At 38.0% G+C, this 11287-nt stretch overlaps 1 protein-coding gene across 1 annotated transcript; it reads right to left on the reverse strand.

Moving 5' to 3' along the window:
• Positions 1–623: 623 nt before the first annotated feature.
• On the reverse strand, positions 624–5949 carry LOC107298355 (vomeronasal type-2 receptor 26-like). The gene is made up of 4 exons (XM_029286501.1): positions 5152–5949; positions 3183–3410; positions 2112–2247; positions 624–1525 (listed from the first exon to the last, which is right to left on the reverse strand). The coding sequence occupies exons 1-4, from the start codon at positions 5947–5949 to the stop codon at positions 624–626; spliced, it is 2064 nt and encodes a 687-aa protein (XP_029142334.1).
• Between the last annotated feature and the right edge of the window lie 5338 nt (positions 5950–11287).

Consider the following 11287-nt stretch of genomic DNA (forward strand, 5'->3'; position numbering starts at 1 on the left):
TCTCAGATCCTACACATGACATGATCAGTTGCATATTCAGTTGCAAAAAATATCAAAATCAAAATGACAAGAGTTTCAAATACAACAAGGGAAACAGACTAGCTGTGGCTTGTAAATAAAATTCATGCTGGTGAGCCTAATTAATGCTTGGAAAACATCTGGTGTGTAAGTAGTCAATAGTCAGATTGTTCTGCTTTTTTTCCCCATTACATAAACCCTACTCACATGAGTGAGCTTGTTAGGTTTAGGTTCTTGAAGTGCTCACTGTGTATTCAGGTTAAGTTCCATCTGGTTGTCTCAGAGCAGGTTCCTTGTCATAATATATGCTTTATATTGTATTTGTTTTCTATGTGAGCTGCTAAGAATTTTGATACAATATGATATGGGATAAATATCAACTGAAAACTATCTGTTTCTTAAGATAATTCCTGAAGAAAATAATATTTTATCCATGAGTGATTTACTGCCACCAATAGAGAAATGATACGACCTCTTTAGAGCAAGAATAAGATGGGTATTTGGTCTGAACTAAAATGACTCTCTAATTAAAATAGATTAGCAATTTATTGACAGTGAATATCATGCTTTTTGCAAAATACTTGAATGTATATATGAATGACAAATTACTCAGTCATTTTCCTTATTAAGTGTTCCCTGTTGTTTAGTTTAGGTCTAAATACAATGATATAGCATTTAGGGAAAAAGATACAGCCTAGGAGCCCAGCACTAGAACATAAGATGGAGAAGATCTCCACAGCCACCATGGCTTTTCCTCTAGTACTCAGATAAGTTGGAACAAAGGAGACCCAAACACTACAGAAGGCCAACATGCTAAAGGTGATGAACTTGGCTTCATTAAAGCTGTCAGGCAGTTTACGAGCATGGAAAGCTACGACAAAGCTGGCAAAGGCCAAGAGACCCAGATAGCCCAGAATACAGTAAAACATGGAGACTGATCCTTCATTACATTGCAGAATGATTTCTTCATTTACTGAATGCATGTCTAACTCAGGGAATGGTGGACAGATTGATAACCACACGGTACAAGTTCCTGCTTGGAGAAGAGAGCAAGCAAGGACAATGGAAACAGACAATCTTTTCCCTACCCATGTCCTCACCTTTGATCCAGGCTGTGTGGCTATAAATGCTAGAGAAACAAGAATGGTTTTGGCCAATACACAAGAAACAGCCATGGAGAAGATAATACCAAAGGCAGATTGTCTAAAAGAGCAGGTGACTTTCCTTGGTTGTCCAAGAAAGAGCAACGAACAAAGAAAGCAGAGCAGAAGACAAACAAGGAGAATGTAACTGAGATCCCGGTTATTGGCTTTGACAATGGGACTATCTTTGTGCTTAACAAAAGTTCTAAGCACCCATAGTGTTACCAGGGAAAATGAAATAGCAACTGAAGCTAAACTGATCCCTAATGGTTCTTCATAAGAAAGAAAGCTTATTCTTTTAAGGATGCATCTGCTTTTTTCATGGTTAGCATACTGATCTTCTGGGCATTTGTAACAATCTGTATCTGAAAAGAAAAGTCCCATGTTAGTGCTGATTCATGACTAAATCAATAGCCATAACAGGTAATAACAATTGATAATCAAATTATGCTTAACCGTGCTTATACCTTTAGTAATACTGAATACAATATCTTGTTTTCAATGGTGCCCAGCTGATAATGCATTTTAAATGGCACCTTTTTACAAATCTGATGAAATATATACAAATTAAAGTATAGCTAATGAAATCAGTGTATAGCTATTTGATTAAAACTCAGCCCAAATAATTATCCTCATGTGTTAGATTATCCCCACCAGCAGGAAATTTCTACAAAAATGGCATTCAATTCAAGTATCAATTCAAAGGCTGCTTTTCAAAAACAAAGGAATGCACAGACCAAAAAACTAAAAAAATAAGAAATTAATGTGTCCAGTCCAATATGTATACATTATTTTAATTGAAACTGAATTAGATGTAGATAGTTATAGCTAATATTCACTTTCAATTGTGTCTGCATGGTCTCTCTTTCTCTCTCATCCAGAGATAGTTGATTTTTTGGGGGAGGGGGCTCAATTGAATCTATATGATGAGCAAATTTAAAGTATTTCAACAACACTTACCAATCTTGTTTGAAACCTTCCCTTTTGGACATGGAACACAATCATAGCAGCAAAACTTTTTTCCTTCACTCTTTCTCTTCTGATAACCAGCCTGACAATTTTCATTACACATTGAAATGGGAACAACCTACCAAATAAAATATACATAAAAAAGCTTCAGTGCAAACTGGGTTTATTCAAGAACTTTCAGTTGCTACAGTGAAATAAAGAAACGAACTTCTCATACACATACACACAAGCAAGTTCAATGCTGAATGAAAGCACCAAAAATGTTAATCACAACTTCATATTGCATTTCAGTCATTCAGTAAGTAATGTTATTTCTGTTTTCGATCTGCTGGATTTTATTGAGTCATGTCAACAAAAAAACAAAACAATTCAAGATAATGTTTTCAGCACAGGATTGAACTGTAGAGTCCTTGGTGCTCTCTGAGCTTGGCTATTTTCTTGGAGATGTTTCATTACCCAACTAGGTAACATTTTCAGTACATTGAAGATGTTGGGTAATGAAAAATCTGCAAGAAAACAATCAAGATCAGAGAACATCAAGGACTCCACAGAAAGTCTGCATTTAAAAGACAAAAGCCACTCTTTTGAAGACAGCAACATCCATATTTTGGACAGAAAGGACTGCTGGTTTGAAAGAGGGGTCAGAGAGACCATCTATGTCAAAACTGAACAGCCCTCTCTAAATAGAGGGGGAGGGATATGACACTATCTCCAGTCAACAACACAGTCCTTTCAACAGTTCCAAGAAGTCTCCACACCCATTTGCACTACTCAGATGATCCAGATGACACAGATAAACCTCCAGGTGGCCTCAGCAACTCTCTAAATGAATACAAATGACTAACTATCTGCAAGGAGTATAGGTCCTTCCATCCCCACCATCCAGTCAGAGCTGAAGAAGCTTCTTGGATGAGATGCAAAATATCTTCAAAGAAAAACAAGAAAGTCCAGTTGCCTCATGAAAAAGCATCTTTGGAACTCCACAGAAAGGCAAATTTCCAAGCCCAATGAACTCATATGAGATTGTTCCATCAACAGTCACTGAACTGATACCTGATTGAACCATCTGTGCCAAACTATCATGTCCTCATTAATAATTAATTCTTTTCCTTCAGGTGCTTCTCCATCCACTCTTCCAATGTTTACCCGCTGAAAAGAGATGTTGGGAAAGGTGACCAAGTTCATGAGGTCAAATCCATTTTCTATTTCCTTGCTTTCACTAAAGGAAATTGTTTCTCCAGCAGAGTTGTTAAATGAAATGCTTTGAAGAAATGGATGGAGCTATGTGATTTGGAAAACAAAACAATTAAAAGGGAATGAAAGAATAAAGTATAGTAAAGATATATTTAACAGATACACACACACACACACACACACACACACACACACACATATATATATATACTGCTCACAAAAATAAAGGGAACGCAAACCCCTTCAGTTCCATGGTAAAATATTCCCTTTATTTTTTTGAGCGGTATATATTAACCAAATAAGAAAGAAAAACAATATAACAAACCAGACTGTTTAATATAAACAAGCCTGTGGTTAAAAAGAGTCACTAAGCTTTCGTCAGGCCAAACTACCGACTTCATCAGAGTTGGAGTAAAAGGAGATCAGGAAGGCAGCTCATGCAACCTCCTGCCTCTGTGCCTCCTGCCTCTGCCTCCTGCCTTCCTTGAGCGCCCGTTGATTGTATTAATCCGTACTGCGCAGAATTGTTCTGCATCAGGCAAACTGTCCTTGGCTCCACTGGTTGTTTTACGATCCTCAAGTGCTCTTTTACAGTGTGTGCAAGCACTTGGAGGGCGGCTGTCAACCGGTCCCTGCGCCCAGTCTCCCTCCCTCCCAGGGCCATTATCCTCCCCCACCCCCAAGGCCGTTGTCATCTCCCCCGTAATTCCTCCGCCCCAGTCCTTCAAAAAGCAGTTGTTCTGGCATTCCTGCTCTGCATCTTCCCCCTCCTTCCAGATCGCCTCTGCTTGTCCGTCCCTGGCTTAGGGTCATTTGGTCCATCATCTCTGCCCATGGGAGTCGTGGTCGCCTCACCTGTAGAGCCATCATCCCAATTATGCAAGATGCTGTCCCATTGTTTTGGTCTCTGGTTTTCCCCTTTAACCAGGTCATTGTCCTCCTTAGGGATCGTGTCCATCTCATCCATCATTCTACTGCCCCAATCCTACGAAGGAAGACTTGAGTGTCTTCTCAGCAGACTGTGGCGCTGTCTTTCCCATGCCCTAAGAGTCTGATAAGACGCAGAGCAGGAATGCCGGAACAGCTGCTTTTTGCAGGACTGTGGCAGAGGAATTACGGGGGAGAAGACAATAGCCTTGGGGGTGGGGGAGGATAATGGCCCTGGGAGGGAGCGATACTGGGCGCAGGGACCAGTTGACAGCCGCCCTCCAAGTGCTTGCACACACTCTAAAAGAGCACTTGAGGATCGTAAAACAACTAGTGGAACCAAGGACAGTTTGCCTGATGCAGAACAACTCTGCACGGTACGGATTAATACAATCAACGGGCCAATGATGCGCTCAAGGAGCCGGGCGCAGAGGCAGGAGGTTATATGAGCTGTCTTCCTGATCTCCTTTTATTCCAACTCTGATGACGTCGGTAGTTTGGCCTGATGAAAGCTTAGTGACTATTTTTAACCACAGGCTTGTTTATATTAAACAGTCTGGTTTGTTATATCCTGGTGTTCGTTTTTCTTTCTTATTTGGTTAACATAATGCCCAGGATTCACATTTTAGCATTTTAAAACACACACACACACACACACACACATATATATAGAGTGCTTTTTTTTCAAAAAAAAAAAAAAAAAAGGTGCCAGAATTCACACACATCATACAACCCGCCTTGCCTACCCTACAAGGTTCCATCCAGAAAAGGTGCCGGAACTCCATTCTGGGCGTTTTATGAGAAAAAAAGCCCTGTACTTGTTATATATATATATATATAACAATATAATCAAAATTGCTCTAACCTATCCACTGAAGATTCATTTTGGCATGAAGTTTACCTGCCAAGATTGAAGTCCTTGACATAAAGATCTTTTACATGCTACCCAATTTTTTTGGTTGGATCGGAGTGAGAAAAGAGCATGCAAAGCATGTGCCACAGCATAAACAGCATTATAGATGCTATAGCTGTGTCCAGTCATCTGGGTTTCAAAAAGAGGTTGAGGAAGATTTCCCAGACTGTCCTCTCCAGAACATGCATCATTGTCTGACATTAACTCCAGTAGTTCTGGAAACAAACAGTCGAAAGCTTGTTCCCATACATCCTTAATAAATCCATCTCCTGTAGTCCAGGAAGGTTTTATGATTTGAAGAAATTTCTTGAACCCTAGAAGTTCTCTTGAGTGAATTGTAAAGGAGATGGCACCATGGAACAACTGGCTATTCCAATTTCTTTGCATTCCTGTTAACACAAAGTCAGACTGGGCAGTCATGATCCACACTTTTCCAAAGGACAGATGTTCCTTCATTCCATTGAGAAGAAATATAACAGCAGCCAGCCATAACACTTGCAAAGATTCTCCATAAATGATAAAGGTACTAATTCTGTCATCTATTAAGGGCAAATATATGTCTGATGCTATTTCAAGTATTTCTTTTAAATTATCCCAGTGGGCTAATTGTGGGATTCTTTGTGTATAAGCTGAACAGATTCCATTCTGGGAAAACAATTGTTCCATGGTCCCTAAGAAATGTTCTCCATTGCTATTATCTACAGCAAAGATTCCAACCCATGTCCATCTGAAATGTTGAAGGAGTTGGATAATCCCAGCATATTGTTTAGATTCACTTGGAACCATGCAATAAAAGGATGAGATCTGGGTTCTATGAATGTTTTGTGGGACAAATGAGCCATATGTGAGCTAAAGAGAAGAGGAAGAAGAAGAAGAAGAAGAAGAAGAAGAAGAAGAAGAAGAAGAAGAAGAAGAAGAAGAAGAAGAAGAAGAAGAAGAAGAAGAAGAAGAAGAAGAAGAAGAAGAAGAAGNGAGGAGGGGGAGGAGGAAGAGGAGGTCATCAGTATTTCTTGCTCATGCAACAGATATTTATTCAAATAATTTGTTAGATTCAAGAATTACAATTTTAGAATGCAAGGAAAAGTTTTCAAGCTATATAATTGCAAGGCTATTTAGGACTTTTTAGATTCTTAGCACTTTATAACAGTAACATATAGTCGTTAAAACATCCCTAATATAAATTAAATTATCTATCTGGATAATTCCAGTCATTAGATTTACATTTAGAATATTGCACTGGACTCAAGCTGAACTAGAAACTCTGGTTAGAAAGACCAGAAAAATAATGACAATCAAACATGTCTTTCATCCACATAGTGATGTTGACAGACTGCAGTTAACAAAGAGCATAGGTTGGTGTGGAATGTTGCAATTATACGGAAAATTACAAAGAAAAAAGGGCATTGGAAGAATATCAAAAGGACAGTGAAGAAGATGCACTGAAACTAGTATACCCTGAATGTTTACTGAATACCAGGGAAGCCAAGGTAGCCTACAAGAAATATGAAATGAAGAATAGAAAGTAGGCAAACTATTACTTATTCGGTACATTTAAAAAAACCAGATAACAGCAAAACATGGTAGTAGCTAAGAGCACAAACATTGAAGAAAGAGACAGAGGGATAATTCTAGCCACAGAATAAAACAAAAAACCCAAATGTATATGAAGTAAGAATTGAGAAGACAGCAAAAGACAACAAATGTCGACTCTGCAAAGACAATGAAAAAACAGTGGACCACCTAGTTAGCTTCTGCAAGAAGATCACACAGATTAAAAACAACGTCACGACAAAATAGCAACTATAGTGCATTGCAATATCTGCAAGACATACCATTTGTCTGCAAGAAAAAAAAACAATGGGACTACAAAATAGTCAAAGCAATAGAAAATGAAGAAGCTAAAGTGTTCTGAAAATTTAGAATTCAAACAGACAAGCATCTGCCACATAACACCTCAGATATAATAATTACCAATAAGAATTTTTTTAAAAAAATCTGCCACATAACACCTCAGATATAATAATTACCAATAAGAATTTTTTTAAAAAAAATCTGGATAATGAACATGGCAGTACGTGGAAGCAGCAGAATAAAAGGGAAGGAACTGGGAAAAAAAATCACAAAATACAAAGACCTGCAAATAGAAGTAGAATGACTGGGGCAAAAGAAAGCAAAGATAGAACCTATAGTAATAGGCTCCTTGAATGTAATCCCAAAACAACTGGAGAATCACTTGAACACTGTCGGCATTGACAAAATCACCATCATTCAATTGCAAAAGGTAACTTTACTTGGAACAGTTTACATCCTGTGATTATCCTTTAATACCATCAAACATCAACATCTGCCTATCTCAGGTCCTTGGGAAGGACTCAATAGACGGACAAAAATGCCCAATCCAGTCTAAACATCTGGTGACTATGTGGCCAACCATAATAAGAAAAAAAGAATAATAAAAGAAAAATAATAATGATTCCTCCTTTTAAAACCCAAGGTAGTTATAAAAACAGAGTGTACTGTTGTCCTTTTGTACTCCAGATCCTACCTGTGGAATCTTGTAGAAATCTACTATGTCTGCCATATAAGAAGAAGTAGCAGAATCCAGGCCTCCAATGATGCCTATGATGTTTTTATTAATGTCACATTTATAATTGGGGACAAATCTCTGTGATTTGAAAAGTAAGTCCAGAGTGGTCCGATAGGTCATCTTTGCATCATAGTAGCTGTCATAGATGTGGAATCCAAGGGTGACATTAGACAAGATCTGAAGATTCTCATTGATTTCTTTGACAGCAAAGGCCAAGGCAAGGGCATGTTGATAGAATTTTATTATCACACTGTAAATAGTCATTTTCAAAAATAATTGTACAATGCCTCCAAAATTTTCATTTTTAAATTTTTTAAGTAAATTAGCAATTGGGATTTTTGTGCTATTTCAATTGTCAGCACATTTAGTTTCTTTTATAGATATACTATGTATCATTTAGGACAAAATATAATTTGGAAGTTGCATCAAACTTTTCAATATCTACATTTATGTTTTGGAATCCCCTTGGGGGCAAAAACATATTTTCTAAGGGTTAATAGCTATGCTTGGAATCCAGTGAGATATGATACCTTTTGGACACCTTCTTCCCTCCCTTCCTTCCTTTCTTCTTAAAAATTAAAGAACCAAACATTCAAGTGACATATAATTCTAGGATGGAGTATGGGATATTTTGGAATCTTCATTTCTTAGTTGTCCCAAAGGTGGTTTTTTTTTTCTTTTAAAGGCAACTGGACTTTTTCTTTCTTTCTTTCTTTCTTTCTTTCTTTCTTTCTTTCTTTCTTTCTTTCTTTCTTTCTTTAAGACATTTTGCTTCTCATTCAAGAAGCATTCTGAGTTCATCCTCAGTTCAGTTCTTGATTGAGAAGTGAAACATCTTCAAGAAAAGAACAAAGAAAGTTATCTTTTGAAAAAGCATGTTTGGGACAACCATGAACTGGATGACTGATAATATCCATAGCCATTTCTCAGTGGTTGTTTTTGTTTTTGTTTTTTTAGACTTCAAAGTTTTAAGATTTACTGCAACATAAAATACGATGAAAATAAAGATTAAAAAAGGAGGGAATGCAGGAGGAGGAGAAAAATGGTGTTGACCTCTAATGTTTTCCAATATAATAAAGTACTAATACAACTTCTTACATTACCTAAAGTTATTACAAGTCAGTTCCACATTTCATAAGTTAGCTCTATATTCATGGCCTATTGTCCTATGCCCATTCAGTCATTAAGTTTGCAAATAGTTATGACCTTGTTACTTGCATTTCAAAACTAACTGAATTTTGAAATTTTGAAACTAATTTACTTGCAAAAGAAGGTCTTTAAAAAAGGAGAAAACATTACAAAAGAATTATGTCAACTTCTGTTCATAACATTAAAAAAGTCAAAAAGAGATCTAAACTCAAAATCATATTTCTATGTTGTGAGACTGCTGTTGCTTCTGCAAATAACCCTTTATGATTTAATAACTCTGTGTATCTAGTAACACAATTCTGTCTCTTTTAAAAAAAGACTAGTGCTCCCCACCCTCAGATCATGTCCCAAATTAGAAACAACCTGTTACTTGGGGACAATAAAGTCCACCCTTCCATATTTCTCTCCATTCATTATGATCTCTCTAAATTCAAGAGAAGCGCATAGAAAAAATACAAATGTCTTACTCTGGAATTCCAAAAAAGTTCTGAAAAGGATGATCCTTGAACAAAACCTCATTAAAATGGTAAATGAACTGAGAAGTCATTCCACCAATGATGATGTCCCCTGGTTGGAACCATTGATGTGGAACAGGGATGGAATCACCTGCAGAACATGTCAAACTATCAACTTTGATCACCAAGAGCATCAGAAACAGTAACATCTAGGTGGCAAAATCTAGATCAACTGTGTGCCTTAAACCATCTGTTCACACTTGTATCAATATAACTCTCCATACATCCCAGTCAATTCAGATCAATGCAAATCCTATATATTAGCCAACATTTTAAGGTTAATCTTAAAATTGGCTGATCAAATGAAGCAAGCAGCAGGCTAGGGAGAAGAAATAGAAGGTTAGAAAAGACACCCAGAAGACTGTCTGCTTCTGCCTCCTGTTTCTAACTCTCTGAGGCACAAATGTTTGTTTATAAGTACTTTCCGGGTAATTAATTGAGTGCTTTATTATTTCTGAAGTCTTTTGGAAATGTCTAGAGCTTTAGTTATACAAACCAATAATTCTGAAGAGGGAGATACAGTGAATTAGCCCCTTCCCAACCAACCTTCTAAAAGTCCTTAAAACATGGTTTTTCCATCAATCTTGGGGTTCTTGTGAGAACCAGATGGTTGCACTGTGTTTAAGTTGTTCATTCTCTCGCAATTTTTTTTTATTTGTGTTAATTGTTTTAATAGTTATGCTAGTTTTTAATTATTGGTTTTGTTGTATACCCTCCAAAATCATGCTTGTAAAATGGGCAGCTATATAAATTTGCTAAACTGATCATTCACATATAATTAGTTTTTCAGGAATCTTATGATAAGTGACTTCAGAAGCCAAATAAAGAAACTGAAATAAATTGAAATGGTTTTATTGCTGATTTATAAATTTCATCATCATAATAATGAAATCTCATATCATGAGATTTAGGAATATATTAATGTAAGACTTATAAATTAAATAATACATTTTGATAAAAACACAAATTTAGAGTCATTGATATAGGTATCATTTCTCCATGGTTAGGAATTATGTTTATATGTAAACTCATATCACACATATGAATCTTATATCAGAGTCATAAACTTACAGAAATTCAGAATTATTATTCCAACTGTAATTACTCAGGATAGTCTTCAAAGCCTTTTTACCACCATTATCATTTTTTTCAACCTATGATATTCAAAATGTATTTCAATAATGAAATGAATAGAGCAGTGATGGCAAATCTTTTAGAGACTGAGTGCCCAAACTGCAACCCAAAACCCACTTATATATCGCCAGGTGCCAGGTGGGCGTGGCCCACTGGGTGGGCATTACCCATTGGGTGGGCATGACCCATTAGGTGGGCATGGCTGTGCTGGTCACAGCAGACTGGGTGGGCGTGGCCGGTGTGGGCCACCTTGATGTTCTTCATGGGGAGGGATGCCTGTAGGGGTTGGGCAGGGTTGGGGGAGATCCAGGGGGGTCTCTGGTGGGTGGGACAGTGGGCAGGAGGCTCGTCCTATGGGGTGAGGTGAGGCAGGGGGCAGGGCAGGGCTGCCATTGCCACAGGGCAAGACAAGAATGAATTCCACTTGGACTTCCGGTGGCAGGCGATTTCGTCGGTCGCAGCTGTTTGCTGCCTCCCGCCTGTTTTGCGTAAAAGCCGGTTTGACAGCCAGCACCAGCTGTCAAACGGCTTGATACCTTTCCCCTGGGCATAAGGGGATAGGTGAGCTGCCCGGGTTAGGAGTTGAGTTCCCGAGTCGTCCTATATGGACGATGTAGGCGAAAACTCCTCCGGAGCCCCGAGGATTCTCCGCGATCCAGGACGCCTTCGCTTCGGCGAAGCTAGAAGCCGCCGCCACCGCTGCAACTTGAAGTTAATTGTGAGTTTACTTGTAAGCAGA

This window comes from Protobothrops mucrosquamatus, unplaced genomic scaffold (assembly GCF_001527695.2).
Source record: "Protobothrops mucrosquamatus isolate PMUCROS unplaced genomic scaffold, P.Mucros_1.0 scaffold3911, whole genome shotgun sequence".
Lineage (NCBI taxonomy): Eukaryota > Metazoa > Chordata > Lepidosauria > Squamata > Viperidae > Protobothrops > Protobothrops mucrosquamatus.